Consider the following 19027-nt stretch of genomic DNA (forward strand, 5'->3'; position numbering starts at 1 on the left):
GGCGGGTCTCGAACCCGCGGGCTCATGCAATTCACTCACCTCAGCCTCCCAAAGGCGCGGAATTACAGGCTGAGCCACCAAGCCCGGCTATCTTTTTCATTTTGTCTTCAACTGATGCCTCTCAGGGTCTCTGTGCCTCTTCCGTTCTGGCTTACCATCTGGCTCTTGGCCATGAAGACAAGCACCTCAGCCATTTGGTGGGGAGTGCACATACCATCTCCATTGCCTGTTGTGATAGCTTCCTTTTAATTCTTTCTGTTCTCAGGTCAGCTGGGTGTGTGATTGGTTGTTGTTTGGGGGGGGCTTGCCTTATCGTTTACTGTTGATTTCTAACTCTTTGGCTTAACTAGCCTGTAAAACTGCTGTTGGGTCATTGCTACCTTTTTTTTTTGAGTTGGAGTCTCACTCTGTCGCCCAGGCTGGAGGGCAGTGACACGCTCCCGGCCACCGTGGCCTCAACCTGTTGGGCTCCGATCCTTCCGCCTCAGCCTTCCAAGTAGCTGGAACTACAGGCGAGTGCTACCACGCCTGGCAAATTTTTTTATTTATTGCAGAGATGAGGTCTCGCCAAGTTGCCCAGGTGGGTCTCGAACCCGCAGGCTTAGGCAATCCACCCACCTTGGTCTCCCAAAAGCACGGGATTACAGGCTGAGCCACCGAGCCCAGCTGCTACCTTCTCTTTTAATTGTGATATGTTTTGTGCTTCTTTTTCCTTCGTGTTTGAGTCGGAGTCTCACTCTTATTGCCCAGGCTGGAGTGCAGTGGCATGCTCATGACCACCGCAGTCTTGACCTGCTGGGCTCAGGTGATCCTTCCACCTTAGCCTTCCAAGTAGCTGGAACTACAGGCACCTGCTGCCACGCCTGGCTAATTTTTTGATTTACTGTAGAGATAAGGTCTCACCATGTTGCCCAGGCTGGTCTCAAACCCGCGGGCTTAGGCAAACTCTCACCTTGGCCTTCCAAAGTGCTAGGATTATGTGCTTTAGCCACCATGCCTGACTGGAACCTGTCTTTAGGATCATTCTTGTATTTTCTTCCTGTTCAGGCCTATTTCCTTCTCTTTCGAGCTTCCTCAACTGTGTTAAAAATCACTGAACAAGAGGTCAGAGTTGGAGTCAGAGTTCAGGTCTGCACTGTGGCAGGTGTGACGTTTTTGTAGATGTGTCTTTGTGTGTTTGAGTGTGGTCAGACCTGGAAGGTTCAAGAGTGTGTCCCTACTTGACTGGAAGGTGAGTGCAGCTTAGGGATTAAGTCCTGTGTTTCTCACTAGCAAAGTCTGTGTAGGCTGTGTCTATGTGTGCCATCTCTGGGGAGGGCTGCCTACTCTCTTCCATGACCCATCTGGATGCCTTTTGTCTGGTGTCTTCCTTCCTTTGCCTTTCAGCCTGTCAGGGTCTCCATCTAAGGGTGTCTGTTCACACCTCCTTGACAGCTTACATGTGTACTTAACCTGCCCGTTGGCCTCCTTCCTTCTATGGTCTTACTTGGTGCTTTCTAGTTACCCCTTTTAACATTTCTTTCCTTTTTCTCCTCTTCTGTTTCTCCTGGTAAAAGTCAAGAAGGACATCTGTTTAAAATCCAAGGTTATGAATGCCTTCCTTTCAGACAGACCCTCCTGGCCCGTGGCAGTGCTGTTGGTTGTTTCGATTTCATCCTATCTTTAGGTCACATCAGCCCCATGCTTTCTTACATACCCTGCTTTCCCATACCTTTACTCCCATTCTGGTTTTGTTGCATGCTCTCTCCTGGTTTGGAGTCCTTGGTCCTTCTGTAGGTCCCTTGATGGGTGGAACTGGTGTTGGCTTTCCATGTGCCCTGCCCCTCATCCCAGCCACCTCCACAGTGGCTGCACAGGCAGGCTGGCTCCGGGCTCAGGGTCCACCCCATGGGTGGCAGGCAGCAGCTGGGCAGCAGGAATTCCTGGGGGCAGTGGTGCTCTGGAGGGCTGGGCAGCCCTGGCTGACAGCCTGCCCCATGGGTGGTGGGGGAGCCACACATACACGGGTGTCTCTGGAGGGTGGGTAGCTCCGGGTGTGTGCCCAAGCAGGCCGGCAGGGAAGCCGCCATGCTCTCCCTAACACTCTCGCCTCCTCCCCAGCTTCATCACGTTTCGTTCCTGTGCCTACCTCGACAAGAAGCACACCATCTTTGGACGGTAAGAGAAGTGGCTCATTTAGTCTGTGGAGTCAGTGGGCCAGGCAGGTTCCTCCCCACTTGGTACCCCCTTGCTGTCTTCTCCTGAGTCTGGGTCCTCCCTGCTGTCACTGCCGGGGGTGAGGCTGTGCAGAGCTGGACTTGGCACCTCTGTGGGCAGAGAGGTATGGTTCTCCATACCCGTTCGGTTCTGGAGAGGAGGAGCCTTGGCCCTGGTGCAGAATCTATGGCGCCGCAGCCTTGTGTCTGACCACGCATCTCTCTTCATTCTTAGTCCAAGGGTCAGCAGACTTCTCTGTAGAGACCTGGGTGGTCTTTTCAGCCTTTTGGGCCACATGTTCTCTGTGATAACAACCCAGCTGTGCAGTAGCAGCAGGAAACACGTAGACAGTATAGAAACAAATGGGCATGCTTCTGTCCAAATAAAACTTTATGTATAAAATCAGGTGGATTTGCCCAGAGCTGTTGTCAGCTACCCACCCTTGCCTCTCCTGGGTCCTGCCTGTCCTGGCTGCTGCCCAGGAACTGTCAGGCCAGTCTGACTGTGTGGTGCCTCTGCAGGGCTTCAGTGCCCCAGGACTGTTCTCAGGCCCCTCTTCCTGGCAGGCCTTGGGGACTTAGCTAGTGGGCAGGGGGGCAGGGTGCCCTGCCCTGCCCTGGGCACATGCAGACCTGCCTCTATCTTCTGCTGCAGGGTTGTTGGGGGCTTTGACACACTGACAGCCATGGAGAATGTGGAGAGTGACCCCAAAACTGATCGCCCTAAGGTCTGTGCCCAGGGAGATGCGGGGTGGAGGGGGTTGGGAGCCAGCTGGCAGGCAGGACGGAGGGTCCTGCTGCACACTCAGCCCCCTCTGCCACTAGGAGGAGATCCGCATCGACACCACCACGGTGTTTGTGGACCCCTACGAGGAGGCTGATGCTCAGGTGAGGGGCACAATGCTGCCACCTGGAGAGGGATCTGGGTGGGTCCTCTTTCCTCACCTCCAGCCCAGGGTCAACACAGCTCTGTCCTGCCACAGATCGCTGAGGAGCGGAAGAAGACACAGCTCGAGGTGGCCCCAGAGACCAAAGTAAAGACTAACCAGCCCCAAGCGAGGAGCCAGGGACCCCAGACGTACCGCCAGGGGGTGGGCAAGTACATCAATCCAGCTGTCACGTAAGTGGGCAGGGCTGGCATCTCCTGCTTTACATGATGCTTCCTGAGGGTGGACTCAGACACCACTGGACGTGGGAACAGCAGTTTACGTTTAGGGGTGCAGGCCTACTGGGGGCTTGTGTGTAGATGGGAGGTGGGAGGGCACGAGGTCACAGGCTCCCAGTAGGGCCTGGCACCACATGGTGCTGGAGCCTGGCTCTTTTCTCCTAGGAAACGAGCAGCAGAGGAAGAGCCCTCAACCAGTGCCGCTGTCCCTGTGGCCAAGAAAAAGCCCAGTGGAGGTTTTGGGGACTTCAGCTCCTGGTAGCAGCAGACTGGCTGCTCTGGATCCTGGTATGATGCAGTACTGGGGCCATGTCCGCATCTCCTGCCTTCCGTCCAATAAAGCTCTTGCCTGTGGCCTGGGTCCCCTTTCTTGGCTCCTGGGAGCCCACACCCTCCCCATCTCTTACCTGGTGCCAAGGGGCCTGGCTCTGTTTCCAGGGTTTTGGCCCAGCCAAAGCCTCAAGCCACGGGGCCTGCCCTAGACCCAGACGGGGGTCTAGGCCTCTAGTGGGCAGGCTGGGTTAGTGAGGAAGGACTGTGTCTCCCTACTCTGGTTTTCTTTTTTTTGTTTTAAAGGCGGGATCTCACCATGTAGGTCAGGCTGGCCTCGATCTCCTGGGCTCAAGTGATCCTCCCACCTCAGCCTCCTGAGTAGCTGGGATCACAGGCATGTGCCACCGTGTACAGCTCCGACTCTGGTTCTCTTACCCTGTCTTCTGTCATCTTCTCAGGGATGACCTATATACACTATCAGTGTGGTCCCCTGCCATTGCCTAGGCCTTGCTGGAAATACATGTTCTCAGACCTGAGCTTTTTGGGAAGGGGGGCCCTCAGCCTGTGTTGACAAAACCCCCCCCTTTTTTTTTTTTTGAGTTGGAGTCTCTGTGTTGCCTAGGCTGGAGTGCAGTGGCATGCTCCTGGCCCCTGCAGCCTCAACCTGCTGGGTTCAGATCCTTCTGCCTCAGCCTTACAAGTAGCTGGAACTATAGGCGTGTGCTACCATGCCCAGCTAATTTTTTGATTTAGTGTAGAGACAAAGTCTTACCATGTTGCCCAGGCTGGTCTTGAACCCATGGGCTCAGGCAGTCCTCTCGCCTCGGCCTCCCAAAGTGCTAGGATTATAGGCTTGAGCCACTACACCCAGCCTGACAAACTTTTTAAATCGCTCCTGTTGGCTGTGAAGGCTGAGGACCTGGGCTGGAGCACTGAGGCTGTTTTTTTTTTGAGTTGGAGTCTCACTTCTTCGCCCAGGCTAGAGTGCAGTGGCACGCATGCTCATAGCCACCCCAGTGTCAACCTGTTGGGCTCCAGAGATCCTTCTACCTCAGCCTTCCGAGTAGCCAGAATTATGGATACATGCTACCGCGGCCAGCTATTTTTTATTGTAGAGACGAAGTCTCACCAAGTTGCCTGGGCTGGTCTCAAACCCGCGGGCTCCCGAAGTGCTAGGATTACAGGCTGCTTTTATTTTATTTTTTAATTTAAAAAATTTTTTTTGAGTTGGAGTCTCACTCTGTTGCCCACACTGGAGTGCAGTGGCCACTCCTGGCTACCGCAGCCTCTGCCTGCTGGGCTCTGGCGATCCTTCTGCCTCAGCCTTCCGAGTAGCCGGAATTACAGGCATGCGCCACCATGCCCGGCTGATTTTTTTATTTATTGTAGAGATGAGGTCTCGCTGCCCAGGAGAGTCTCGAACCTGCGGGCTCAGGCAATCTACTCACCTCAGCCTCCCAAAGGCGTGGGATTACAGGCTGTGCCACCGAGCCCGGCTACCTTGCTTCTCTTTACCTCAGTCAGAGTTCATTGGGATACCCTGCCCTAGGATGTGGCCCACCACCCCTTTCCAGCTCATCACACTAAACCCTAACTTAGGCTTGGTTCTTAGTTTTTCTCCTCCCACTCCAAGCCTTTGAACCTGTCAGCACGCCTTGACAGCTTGCTTCCAGAATGGACCTTAGCACTTCCTTTTCTCATCTTTGATGCTGGAGCACAGGCCCAGCCTTGTCTCCCTGGAGGGTGCAGAGCCTTCCCCACCTCCCTGTCCCATCCCCATCTACTTCCACACACACGTGGTGACTTGTGCCAGGCATGTCTGCCCCAACAGGGACTGCCTCATGCTGCAAACAAGGTCTGTGCCTTGGCTGCCTTCACATCCTCTCCTGCCTGTCCTTCTGCAGATGCCCAGCTCTGCCCATGATCTTCAGTCGGGGCCCTGGGCTCTTGGGGACATCCCACGCCCTCATGCCTCCTGCCAGGCACTGACCTCAGTTGAGCTTGGTCTGGGCCCAGGTGGTCTGATGACTCAGCTCTGCAAAAGAGGGAGTCCAGCCGGGTGTGACCACCCAGATGTCTACACCCCTCTAAGCCTCTAAGCCAGTGCCTGTGGCTTAGGGGTACAGGTGGGGGCGAAGACCAAGTGGGGAGGGGATGGCCCTACCCTTGGCATGGGGGAGGTAGCAGTGGCCCTAACTATCCCTATGCTTTTCTCTGGCCATCCACAAAAGCTCCTTATGGCAGGAACAGAGAAGCAGGACTGTACCGCCCTTGGCTCTGGAGGAGCTGGAGACCCCAAGACAGCCTCTGCTCCAGTGGCACCATAGGAAGCCTGGCCGCATCCACTTGTGGGCATGATTCAAGAGACACTGGACATCAGAAAGCTTTATTTGTAAACCTCAGACAGACAAAGACCAACGCCTGGCAGCATGGTCAGAAGACAGGGGAGACTGGAGCCGGCCCGTGGGCTTGAGTCCTGCTCCTCTTGGCGATACTTCCACCAGCTCCAAGCCACTGGTGACCTTCCAGCCTCGCCCAGAGGCCTGCGCAGTAGGGAAAGGCCATGAGGACCCACATCCCCAGGACAGAGGACAGGGACCAAGGGCCTTTGGCAAATGAGGGCTTAAATTTCTGCAGTTCGTTTTAGAGCTTAAATTGTAGTTTTCTAGATACTAAAACCACTTGGATTTTGTAGTTACCTGGTGAGGACATCAGGCAATTAAAGGACTTGGGAAAATTCTCATTTCTGATCCTTTTTAATATCTGACAAATACCATCAAGAATAGGTGTTAAGGTATAAAAATACTGTGTGTGTGTGTGTGTGTGTGTGTGTGTGTGTGTGTGTGTGTATAAAACAACAAAGCCACATTTCTTAAGCAAATATATTGCGCCAGGGACACTAGTTTAAGTTAAATGCATTTATAATCTTGACATTACCTCCCACTGCTCTCAAGGAAAAATTAGTTTAAATAATTTAAATAAAAGTGATGGATGATATCTGTTTAGAAATTTAAGAGAGTGGAACATTCTAGCACTTTACCAGCTCATCTGGTTATGGTCTTGTGAATATCACTTCCCCTGAAGCCAGCTCACGGTCAGTTCATTTGGTTTAAAAAGGAGCTTGTATTTTGTGGAAGACCAACAACAAAAGTGATAAAAGTTTTGTTGGTATCAATTACAAAAAAAAAAATACAAAATAAGAAGAGTACTAGTAAAAAATTTTCAATCAATGCCATCACAAAAGACAATACAAAAACCAAAGTGCTCAAATTGAAGGAGCCATAAACTTGCCCAGAACATATAAAAGCTTTAAATAGAATTTTAGTATATACAAAAATCGGTCAGAAGACATTTTAGAAGATTCTCTCTTCAATTTTTTTTTTTTGTTTTTAGAGACAGGTCTGGCTCTTGCCCAGGCTGGGGTACAGTAGTGCGATCATGGCTCACTGCGGCCCCAACCTTCTAGGCTCAAGTGATCCTCCTGCTTCAGCCTCCTGAGTACCTGAGACTACAGGAATACACCACCACACCCAGCTAATCTTAATTTTTTGTAGAGATAGGGGTCTCACTATTTTGCCCAGGTTGGTCTCAGACTCCTGGGCTCAAGTAATCCTCCCACCTCAGCCTCCCAAAGTGCTGGGAATATAGGTATGAGCCACCTTGCCCAGCCAGATTCTTCAATTTAAGTGAAGTATTTTACAAAGACGCTCAGGAACCGGGCTGCTCTTGAGTATCCCCAGCAGTTTGGTGACAGCACGAGCCCTCTGACCATTTCTCCTCGTCCTGTGGGGCCTTGGAGGCTGGTTCCCACGTGTGAGAGAAATGAAGCCTAGAAGGAAAGGATCTGCTTTAGCTTTCAATTAGTATGAATTCCTCCAGCAGGGAAGGTGTTTTTCACCCCTTTCACAGTCACAGATGACGGACTGAAGCCACAGCCATGGTGACTTAATGTGCCAGCTTGTGAGGAAGCCCCTTCAGGGTTGAGACTGGCATCCAGGGCCCAGTGGCAAGCAGCAGCCCCACGCTTTGGACAGCAGCACACTAGCTCAGGAGACAGCCTGCATGGCCAGCCTGGATTCACAGGGCAACCAGCTCCAGGACAAAGCAGTTTGCTGGGCCACAGCCAAGCACAGCAGCTCATGAAGCTGGATAAAGATTCCTTCCTTTTTAAAATGGAGGATGTGCTTAGAGGAACGTCTGCCACTGCTGCTCCTGCTGAGTTGATGTGTCTCAGGGCTGCCCGCTGTGCCCACTGGGTCACAGGGCCTGACAAAGGCGTTTCCCACCCTCCAAGGCTTTTAAGTCTTGGGCAAGGAGATGGCACCCAAAGCCACACTCTAGGGTGGGCAGTGAGCCAGAGTGGGCACAGCCCAGGGCCTGTATTGGCCATGGGTCTGGGCTTAGGATGGGGTTGGAGGCCATGTTCTCATTGCCCTCACCAGTTTGTACTGCCACTAGACTAGCCTGGCCTAAAGGTCACTTCAGAGCCACCCACCAGGCTGAGGAATATTATCTGGGCACTGGGCTCTCCTCCCTCCTGCCTCTCCACCTCCCCCAAGCCCTCTGCTCCGAGTAGGGTTACTGAATGTCAAAAACCCAAACTTATCTGGGAACGGTTTTTGGCCTTCACTTTCTGCAAGTTGGTGCCAAAGCCTCATGTAGCACTCACTCCCTGTGGAGGCATGGGTGGAGGGGAAGCATAACTTAAAACAGTACTTAGGAGATCGCACAGTTCCCTACTGTCAGTTCACATGACAGCACAGGCAGGGAGGGCGACATAGTCAGCAAACCAGATGTCTTCATTTACAAAGGTCTCGCAACTTTAACTTCTTCTGAAAAAAGTTTAGAACAATCTGGCAAATCTCAAGTTTTGAAGTTTTTCCTGTTGGTTCTGGCCTCTTTCCTATGTAAAAATAATTCTTTTTCTTCAAGTACATCCAGGGTAGAAAATGAAATCTGACTTTTCCTTGGGCCAGTGTGTTACTCTATAACTACACGGACCAGCCACTGGACACCTAAGCCACTGTCACCCCTGAGGGTGCCACCCCTGGAGCAGACCCCACGAGGATGTCACCTCTCCATGCCCTGGGGCAGTCGTCTCTATGACTAGTTCACCTGCTTTCTAGATAAGGAAACTAGTGGCTTAAACAAGATGTTCCACTAGGCACATCACTCTACTCATACTAACTAAAATGTTATCTGTGCTGTCCTCTGTTTTTGATCAGGCTAAAAATGCCTTTAGTGTGTAAGTCTGTTGACCGCTTCTGGAAGATTCTTAAGCGCTATGCTTTAACAGTTCATCTGCAAGATTATGAATAGATAATTCATAGTTTTGCAAACTGTGAAAATTAAAAGGGCTATAATTTTTATACGTTTACTCTAAAAAAAAGGGAGAGGTGAGACTCACTCTCTAAAGAGACCCTGCCTCTGTGGTCTTGGTGACTTGGTTTGGTTTTCTGTTGAACACTAAAGAAACACAAACTATATTGAAGGCATAGGTTAAAAGAAGATACTGACTAGGCAGACAGGTCGTCAGTTGGTTAATTCTTCCTCTAGAACTTGCAAATTAGAAAAAAGTCGTTGAAAATTTTCAGAAACAACCACATACATGAAGAAGCCAATGATGAGAGGGGATGCCTTACCCAGGAGTCGCGAGGGACCTCCAGGTGCTGAGAGCTACATGGCCGGCCTGCAGGGTTAAAGTTCAGGAAATGTCACCAGGATGCCCTGTGTTTCTATCACATTCATAGTTTCTTTCACAAAATAGTATTCAAAAGAGAAAGGAAAGTGTTCACTTTACTCCCAACCATTGTCCTTGATCATGTGGGCAAGTTCAATGATGAATTTCCCTTCCTTATACTTCTGACTGCTCTCGAAGGCATGCTCCTGCAAAAGCAGAGCACAGAGAGGGGTTTCAGGACAGAATCCGTTTCATTTTTCAAGTTCACAGAACTGCTGACAAAACCCCCAAGTCTATAGTTTTATATATACCTCGAAGTTCCCTAAGCTGTTGCTGACCCAGTGCTGAGAGGGGTCTGTCCCAGGTGACAAGTCCACCGAGGAAGCAGAGGTTTACTTTGCAAGTGTCGTTAAACCCTTTTTTTAAGAGACAAGGCTGTCACCCAGGCTGGAGTACAGTGGTGTGATCATGGCTCACTACAGCCTCCAACTCCTGGGATCAAGCAATCCTCCTGTCTCAGCCTTCCAAGTAGCTGAAACTACAGGTGCACACCACCACACTCAGCTCGTCATTAAACTTATAGGGCAATATTAATACAAACCTGTTTAATGAACATTTACTACCTGTGGGCAATGTAGGAGACGTGAAGAGGTGTAAAACACAACACTTTCGGGAATCCCGTGTAAAACAAGAGTGAAGGTAGGTGCAGGGAAAGCAAAGGAAACGGGCTGAGGATGCCTGGAGAAGAGGGGAGTTTACCACCTCTATCATACTCCCTCGCCATTTTGTCATGGCCTGGCATTAGAGGCTGGAGACACAGATGACTGAGAGTCCTTCGTGGCAGACAAAGGAGTGGTCCCAGCAGGAAGCAGCAGGTGCAGTAGTAGAGAAAGGCACATACCAGGTAGCCAAGAAGGGAGGGCAAGGGCTCTGGGAAGAGGGCCAGGGACGGGTGCAGGTAACCAGGAGGAGGGCTGCGGACACATGTGGGCCTCGGGGAGCACATTTCTTTTCTTTCTTTTTTTTTAGTTGGAGTCTCACTCTGTCACTCAGGCTGGAGTGCAGTGGTGTGGCATGCTCACGGCTACCTCAGCCTCTATCTGCTGGGCTCCGGCGATCCTTCCACCTCATCCTTCCAAGTAGCTGGAACTACAGGCATACACCACCACGCCTGGCTAATTTTTTAATTTACTGTCGAGATGAGGTCTCATCAAGTTGCCCAGGCTGGTCTTGAATCTGTGGGCTCAAGCAATCCTCTCACCTTGGCCTCCCAAAGTGCTGGGATTATAGGCGTGAGCCACCACGCCCAGCCTGGGGAGTACCTTTCAAGACCGGGTACTGTGTCTCCTCACAGCTCACAGGAAATCTGGGAGACCAGACATGAACAGGAATTCAAGAAAGAAGGAGAGCAGGTGGCCCTGACCTAAGGAACACCAGAGTCAGAAAGAAGGCAGAAGATACCTTCAAAATGGTACCTCTTAAGTGCCAGAAGTCGGGGATGGGAGTAACCCTGAGATGGCCAGCTACCTCCTGCTAGGAGAGAAGCTATCAACACACAGGTAGTCAAAACTATGGAGACTGAAGTGGCCCAGGGGAGGAGAGGGGAGGGGAGGTCTCAGCCAAGGGCTCAGGAGGAAGAGGAATGTCCAGAGACCTCAGAGCCAGTGTGGGAGGAGCAGGGAAGGGGGTGCAGGGCCTCAAGGGGCAGGGGGCAGGCTGGCAGCTTTGGGCTGTAGATCCCTGTGAGGTAGAGAGAGGCAAGGCTGGAGATGGGAGGAGACGGTGACTTTCACATCAAGGTCGTGGAGGAGGAAGGAGCTAGTGAAGAGTTCCACCCAGCAGGCCTGGCACAGAGAGGTTTGCAGGTTTGCTGGTCAGGGGTTCCCGCTGCAGCTATTGTATCGAGTCAGCTTTCAAAGAGATGCGACTTGAAAGCATGGTGCTCTGTTGTCTATCAGGGTTTACACGGGGGCAGATTAGTTGCCGTTGCTGTGTGTGTCAGGTACTCACATATTTCCACCCGAGTGTCGTCTTACAGTTCTCACAGTAGATGTCTGCGACCGCATGAAGCCCAGTGAGAAGGACCCGCTCCTCCGCAGGGCCACAGCCCACGTTCACCCTACAGGGACAGAAGGGCCACCGCTGAAGGCCTGCCCTGCCCCTCAGCAGGACCCGCCAGACAAAAGTTACCAGATGCCAGGAACTTTACCGAGAACTACACTGTGCCCTCTCAGCTCCCCACCCCTGCCCACCACCTCCTTTAACGGGAGGAAGTACTTTTTTTCTCCCGACAAGAATCCCAAGATAGGACAGGCTAGGGGGAGCTTGGTTCTCGGAGAAGTTAATTAGGCTTTCAAAAATTCCTGGACAGGGAAAATAGATTCTTCCAGGTCACAAAAAGACACTGGGTAATTCGAGACTGCAGATGGAACTCCATTTACATGTTCCAGCTTTGAATAATTACACAGGGGATGTTCAGATGCCATCAATGCCCTCCCATGCCACAGGAACCCGAGCCTCCCGGCAGACTAGTGCCAGCTACTCACACGGAATTGAAGAGGTAGGCTCGTCCCTGACTTCCCTGAAAGGACTGCAAAGAAGAAGAAGGCATGATGAGATGGCTGCAGCGAGGCAAGGGAAGGTGAGTTTTGCATTCTCAAATGATAGAGAATGAAGGCGGGCTGCGAGCACCATGCAGAGTAAGAGAAGCCACCTAGGAGGACAACCTGGACCCAGGAGGACAGCCTGGACCCAAAATGACTGCTGCCTAGGAGGCCAGTCACCCAGGAGGGAAGCCACCAGGAGGACAGCCTGGACCCAGGACAGCCATCAAGGAGGACAGCCTGGACCCAGGAGAGCAGTCAGCCAGGCCTGGGAAGACTAGAAACCCTGGGGCTGCGTGGCGGTGCTGTTAGTTGCACCAGGACAGGATACAAAAGAGCACAGGAGACACCAGCACCACCGTCCAAAACTCCACCTCTAGTAATAACGGCCATGAAACAGAGCCACAGACTGTTTTTGTGTCTAGACTGTGTCAGAAAGTGGCTGACTCTGCTCACTTCAACATTATGCAAGTGACTGTATACTTGCAGAATCAAAGCAAAATCAGTTTCACAATGGTGAGCTTCATCAGCTTAGACAATTTCATCTAAGCAAGATAGGGTCATGAAAGAGCTTTTCTACCCGAAAACCACAGGTCACCCAAATGCTCTCCTGCATCTTCTAAAGTGGTTTATCACTGTATTTCCATACTTTCTCACTAAAATAAAAAAGAAATCCAGTCACAGCCCAAAATGGCTCTAAAGAAAAGGCCCTTCCAGTGACATCTCTCCATGTTACTAGTTAGGAAGTGGCTCGTAGTGTATTTGTGTGTTCTAAGGGGTTAACTGTAAAGGATCCAAAGAGGGCATCTGTGCTCCTGACAAACTCTGGTCAAGCTTCAAGCTCCACAACTTTCTACCAAACGGGACGGGGGAACACTGCATGGGAGGCTCATTTGCTTCCATGTGAGTCTCAGATGACCAAACACAGTCAACTTCAAAAATAAAGAAATGCAGGCTGGGCACAGTGGCTCAGGCCTGTAATCCTAGCACTTTAGGAAGCTGGAGGTAGCGGGGAGTATTGCTTCAGCCCAGGAGTTCAAGACCAGACTGGGCAACATAGCAAGACTTTAACTCCACCAAAACAAAAAACCCAACAACAGCAACAACAACAAAAAACAATTAGCCAGACGTGGTGGTGCTCACCTGTAGTCCCAGCTACTAGTGAGGCTGATGCAAGAGAATTGCTTGAGACCAGGAGTTGGAGGCTGTGGTGAGCTGTGATCGTGCCACTGCACTCCAGCCTGGGCAACAGAGAGAAACCCTGACTAAAAAAATAAAACAAAACAAAAAAAACACTTCCGTGGGTGTTTTTTTGGTCTACTGCCCTAGCACACATTCAAATGACTGTGAGGATTGTTGACTGGAGCACAACTCGACATTCTCTAAATGTAAAAGTCACATACTGTAGGACCCAGCAGTTCCACTTCTAATAACTTACTTTGAAGAACAAACCAGCTTGAGTACAAAAGGAAATGTGACAAGAATGATAATTGTTCCAGCATTCATAATTGAGAAAAAAATGTAAGTCAGATGCCCATCAGTAAGTGAGTAAACAACCGTGTCTACATCTGGAATTCACACAGGGCTGGGAACGGGGGGAACAGTGATGGAATATTAAGTAGGCTAGTGTGAAATGCATGTCACATGGGCCCTGTATTTAAAGTGAAAATGTGGCCAGGCACGGTGGCTCATGCCTATAATCCCAGCACTTTAGGAGGCAGAGGCGAGAGGACTGTCTGAGCCCAGGGGTTTGAGACCAGCCCGGGCAACTTGGCAAGACCCTGTCACTACAATAATTAAAAAATTAGCCAAGTGTTGTGGTGTGTGCCTGTGGTTCCAGCTACTTGGAAGGCTGAGGTAGAAGGATTGCTTGAGCCCAGCAGGTCGAGGCTGAGGTAGCCTCCATAGCTGTAAGTATGCCACTGCACCCCAGCCTGGGCGACAGAGTGAGACTCCAACTAAAATAAATAAATAGTAAATAAAGTGAAAATGTATTTCTATAGATTAAAAAAAAAACCTCACCTCATGCCAAATGACTAGCAGTGATCACTCCAAGGAATGAAATGAACATAGACAGGAGGAAGAAGTATGTCTTATTTTTTACTTTATACATACACATTATTTTAATGTGTGATTATAAGCAATAGTTTCTTTTGTAATTAAAAAAAAAAGGCCCCCAGTTGTCCCTTGATAAACATCTTACCTGAGCATGAAGTAAACCTTGTTTTAAGGCACTGAGATTAAGAAGGCTCTTTTCTACCTAGCCTGATACTGGTAGCATTTTGATTTAAAAATACAGCTTTCGGCCTTATAAAGGACCATTACCTTAAGTGGTTTTCTAGGATTAGAAATATTATTCTGCCAGGTGCAGTGACTCAAATCTGTAATCCCAGCACCTTGGGAGGCAGAGGCGAGTGGACTGCCTGAGCTCAGGGGTTTGAGACCACCCTGAGAAACATCGTGAGACCTCGTCTCTACAATAAATCAAAAAATTAGCCAGGTGTGGTGGCACATGCCAGTGGCTCCAGCTACTTGGGAGGCTGAGGCGGAAGGATTATCTGAGCCCAGCAGGTCGAGACTGCAGTGGCTGTGAGCTTGCCACTGCACTCCAGCATGGGTGACAGAGTGAGACCCCAACTCAGAAAAAAAAAAAAGAAATATTCTATGTTCAATTTCACTAATAATCATTTTATATACTTTGCACACACCCTCATCAGTCTTCAGTTTTCTAAACTGAATTTTCTATGTTGCTCACCTATTCTGAAGGTCCTTATTTTTTTTTTTTTTTTTTGAGTTGGAGTCTCACTCTGTCACCCAGACTGGAGTGCAGTGGCCACTCCCGGCCACTGTAACCTCGACCTGCTGGGTTCTAGCCTTCCAAGGAGCCGGAATTACAGGCACGCACTACCATGCCCAGCTGATTTTTTGATTTATTGTAGAGATGAGGTCTTGCCAAGTTGCCCAGGCGGGTCTTGAACCTGTGGGTTCAGGCAATCCACTCACCTCAGCCTCCCAAAGCGCGGGATTACAGGCTGAGCCACCGAGCCCGGCTGGTCTTTATTTTTTAAACAGAGTCTAGTTCAGTGATAGGCACAGCTCTGGGATTCAGATTTTGAGCTTAGCCTTGCCAGAGTGGGGGCCAGTAGATAAATAGCTTAGGGCCATGTAGTCTCTGATCCAACTACTCTCTAAACACCTGAGCATGGCTGTGATCCCATAAAACTTTACAAAACAGGTGGTGTGGCAGACATTCCCACTAACCAGATAGAGCCTTCTAGCAACCAGACCTTCAGACAAGAACAAGCTCCCTTGGAAGAAGACAAATATGGACTGTCAAGACAGTGCCTCCAGCCTCCTCTGTGCTGGGCTCTGTCACGTGATCAGGTTCTTCAGTCTCCAGAACCTCCTCCATATGGAGTCCCATGGAGGGAGGACTGTCATCTTCAGCCTCAGTGAGAGCAAAGTCTGCAAGGCTGGCAGCCTATGTACTTAGAGAGCTCGGTTCTTGGCATTTTTTCAACCTGAAGTGACCATTTAGGGTAATGAATGTTTTCTACTGACTTCCTGGCAGGCTTCTGCTCTTAAAGTGGTTTTAAACCAGCTCAGTGGCTTTGGGTCTGCAAAAGCAGCATCCCCAGTTCCTCTTGACCCACCTGATGATGAATGTACCTGGCATGCTTCAGAGAAAAGACCGTGCGTGGTGCCCAACACTGACCACCTGCTCAGGTGAAAGGACATGGCCCACACGCAGGGGTGATAGGCTCAGAGAGGGCACAGCTGCACTGCACATACCTGGAGGCCCAGAGCTGCCCACCTTTCATTAACCTGCCATGCGGTTACACACCCCGGACCTGCCTTGGGCATGCTAAAGAACTGGTGAGTGAGGGGACTCCACATCCTACCTGACACCTCCAAATGGACCACGAAGCCCCAGAAGTAACGAGAGAGCAGAAACTCTGCCTTCTCTGCCAGTGTTTATTCCATACGATGGGCAGAAACTAACAACCTCCCATTATCGTCTACTGAAAATCAAGTAGATGCAATGTTCTTGTTCTAAAATGAGAAGCCTAAGAAAAGATTCCTGAAGGCACAACCTCCTGACAAGCTTTCTTTCCAAAGCAGCATGAGGTTCATGCAGCTCACGAGGATGAGTTGGGGGTCATGAACCTGCTGAGGGTGGGTCAGAGGTAATGGCCTTGCTGAGGATGAGTGGGAGTGTCATGATCCTGCTGAGAGTAGGTGGGGGGTCATGACTTGTGAGGGTGGGTGGGGAGCTATTTTCCAGCTGAGGATGGGTCAGGGGTCATGACCTCCTGAAGATGTGTGGAAGCCTTGCTTTGCTGAGGATGGTGATAGAGGCTGTCGTCTCCAGAGTGAGTATTAGCTTGGCATCTGGATTGTTCTAAGTGTTCACCACTGGTTGACTATAAATATCAGAAGCTGCTAATAAGGGACTTGGCTTGAGAGGGCAGATGTGGGCGTTCCTGTTTATACCCCAGGGGTGCCAGTGGCCCCCACATGGAGCCCAGCTGAGCTTTACTGCAGGGTGCCCACAGATCCTGGCCAAGGCAGATGCCCCCTCCCAGGGTTTTCCTGAGCAGCCCCTTTCCTTCCCAACCATGCTGAGTTTAAAACATGTCTTTTTTTTTGGAGTGGGAGTCTTACTCTGTCACCCAAGCTGGAGTGCAGTGGCACATTCACAGCCACTGCAGACTTGACCTGCTGGGCTCAAGCAACCCTTTCACCTCAGCCTTCCTAGTAGCTGGAACCACAAGCATGTGCCACCAAGCCTGGCCAATTTTTTGATATTGTAGAGATGAGCTCTGGCCAAGTTGCTCAGCTGGTCTCGAACCCCTGAGCTCACGCAATCCTCTCACCTCGGCCTCCCAAAGTGCAAGGATTACAGGCGTGAGCCACCATGCCTGGCTTTAAAACATGTCTTAATTCCCTTATTATTAAGTGATTTCTGCAGATTATCTAGACTCCCTTGTTCCTTCAAGCCTCTCTGGTTTTACATTAACTGTACTGCTCTGAGAAATACTGACTATCCTGCCCCTGGTAATCCACAGGAGTCCCAGTGGCCAGGACCCCTAAAACCAGCCCATTGTGCCAAGACCATGCCCAAGATCATGGTGTGGCCACACTTAACACACACACAGCTTTCACCAATGCTGCCCAGAGGCTCCAGACCTTCAGGACACCCCAAATTCAGGAAGTCTTGTGACAGTTCAATATCTGTCTACTATGCAGGTACCACAATGATAAACAACCACATGCTACGGGTGTTGTATCAACTTTTGACACTTGCCTTAGAGATCAGCTCATCGTGGTTGGCCAGGTGGGCTCTGCAGTGGATGCAGCTGTATGTTCGGTGACAGTTCGGCAGGTAAGCTTGGAAGGTTTTGGACTTTGTCATTTTCACCATCTCTGCTGGGCACTCCTCACTCAACTCAGTACTGGCTCTGGCAGTAACGAGGCTCTGCTGGGCTCTCTGGCAAATGAAACACCGCAAGATGCACGCAAGAGCCGTCGTTGTTCAGGAGGGCGTGTGGCACTGTCCACACAGCTGGGATGAGAGAAAAATGTCACAATCTGTCAACGAATCAGACAAAGCCACCGGTTAGAGAGAGCAAGCTACCTGAAGAAGGGCTTGGAGGAGGTGCATGTTTGGAAGCAAGGGCTGCAGCCAGAGCTGAAGTTCAAGATCAAACTCTTTCTTACCAACTTCACATAAAAAGGATTCACACTCAGGCACTGCTTGGCCATTCTATGTGAAGTTGGTTAGAAAGTGGCAAGTGAACTCCATTTGTATACAAACATATATATATTTTTATGTCGGAGTCTCCCTCTGTTGCCCGGGCTGGATGCAGTGGCATGATCATGGCTACTGCGGCCTTGACTTGTGTGGCTCAGGTGATCCTTCCACCTCAGCCTTCCAAGTAGCCACCACGCATAGCTAATTTTTTGATTTACTGTAAAGGTGAGGTCTCACCTAGTTGCCCAGGCTGGTCTCGCCTCCCTGGCTCAGGTAATACGCTCGCCACTGCCTCCCAAAGTACTGGGATTACAGGCATGAGCCACCATGCCCGGCCCTACATACAAAAAATTCGAGAACAACATTTGGTCAAATACATGTTAGACCATGCTTGGCTTTGGAAAACAGAAAAAAGCAGTACCAAGACTCTGAATACTCCTGGCAGGGCTGGGTATAGTCTGCCCCAACTCTGGAAGTATGACTCAAAGTACCAAGACATTTATGAATAGGAGTGGTGGAACTAATGTTAATTAATCTTTAAGAAATCACTTATCTGTCCAGAAATAAACCCTCATATATAGTCAAATGATCATCGACAAGGTGCCAGGACCATTCAATGAGGGAAAGGGCAGTCTTTTTCAACAAATGATGCTGGAACAACTGAGTATTTACCTGCCAAAATAAACAAATAACTAGGTCAAGCACAGTGGTTCATGCCTATAATTCCAGAACTTTGGGAGGCCAAGGTGGGAGGATCACTTGAGCAAGCAGGTTGAGGCTGCAGTGAGTCCATGATCATGCCACTGCACTCCAGCCCAGGTGATGGAGTGAGATCCCGTCTTAAAAAACAAACAAACAAACAAACAGATAAATAAATAAAGTTGGACCCTTATCTAATACTATATACAAAAATTAACTCAAAATGGGTTAAAGGCCTAAATGCAAACTTTAAAAACTCTTCAAACGCCGGGCTCGGTGGCTCAGCCTGTAATCCTGCACTTTGGGAGGCCAAGGTGAACTGCCTGAGTCCGCGGGTTCAAGACCCGCCTGGGCAACTTGGTGAGACCTCATCTCTACACAATAAATCAAAAAAATTAGCCAGGCGTGGTAGCGCGCGCCTGTAGTTCCAGCTACTTGGAAGGCTGAGGTGGATCGCCAGAGCCCAGCAGGTCGAGGCTGCGGTGGCCAGGAGCATGCCACTGCACTCTAGTCTGGGCGACAGAGACTCCAACTCAAAAAAAAAACACAAAAAATAACTCTTAAAACATAGGGGAAAGTTTTGTGGATTTGGCAATAATCTCTTGGATGTGACACAAAAATCACAGGCAATAAAATAAAAAAACAGACAAACTAGAC

General features: G+C 50.1%; 2 protein-coding genes across 3 annotated transcripts in view; one reads left to right on the forward strand and one right to left on the reverse strand.

Moving 5' to 3' along the window:
* PPIL2 (peptidylprolyl isomerase like 2) overlaps nt 1-6823 on the forward strand; it is a 34350-nt gene extending 27527 nt beyond the window's left edge. Inside the window, exons 15-20 of the mRNA XM_021715049.1 lie at nt 2101-2157; nt 2851-2923; nt 3021-3083; nt 3179-3211; nt 3526-3648; nt 5865-6823. Of these exons, the coding sequence (XP_021570724.1) occupies nt 2101-2157; nt 2851-2923; nt 3021-3083; nt 3179-3211; nt 3526-3648; nt 5865-5960 (445 nt within the window). The 3' untranslated portion in view covers nt 5961-6823. The remainder of the gene's footprint in view (nt 1-2100; nt 2158-2850; nt 2924-3020; nt 3084-3178; nt 3212-3525; nt 3649-5864) is intronic.
* A 1500-nt stretch (nt 6824-8323) lies between these two features.
* YPEL1 (yippee like 1) lies at nt 8324-17505 on the reverse strand. Of its 2 annotated transcripts, none has more exons than XM_021715052.1 (4): nt 17225-17505; nt 11860-11894; nt 11324-11432; nt 8324-9519 (listed from the first exon to the last, which is right to left on the reverse strand). In XM_021715052.1, the coding sequence occupies exons 1-4, from the start codon at nt 17339-17341 to the stop codon at nt 9430-9432; spliced, it is 351 nt and encodes a 116-aa protein (XP_021570727.1). In that variant the 5' UTR covers nt 17342-17505; the 3' UTR covers nt 8324-9429. The 2 variants fall into 2 exon arrangements, with proteins under 2 accessions (XP_021570727.1, XP_008061290.1); XM_008063099.1 differs by having other exon boundaries at nt 11860-11903.
* Between the last annotated feature and the right edge of the window lie 1522 nt (nt 17506-19027).

The sequence above is a fragment of the Carlito syrichta genome, unplaced genomic scaffold, assembly GCF_000164805.1.
Source record: "Carlito syrichta isolate Samal-C Ts95f unplaced genomic scaffold, Tarsius_syrichta-2.0.1 Scaffold306579, whole genome shotgun sequence".
Lineage (NCBI taxonomy): Eukaryota > Metazoa > Chordata > Mammalia > Primates > Tarsiidae > Carlito > Carlito syrichta.

Excerpts from the sequence above, each read along its gene's own strand:
- YPEL1 (XM_008063099.1), bottom strand. The coding sequence starts at position 17,341 with ATGGTGAAAATGACAAAGTCCAAAACCTTCCAAGCTTACCTGCCGAAC. Across the intron at positions 11,904-17,224 it reads ACGATGAGCTGATCTCTAAG|TCCTTTCAGGGAAGTCAGGG; the intron begins GCAAGTGTCAAA and ends TCTTCTTTGCAG. Across the intron at positions 11,433-11,859 it reads GCCTACCTCTTCAATTCCGT|GGTGAACGTGGGCTGTGGCC; the intron begins GTGAGTAGCTGG and ends CTGTCCCTGTAG.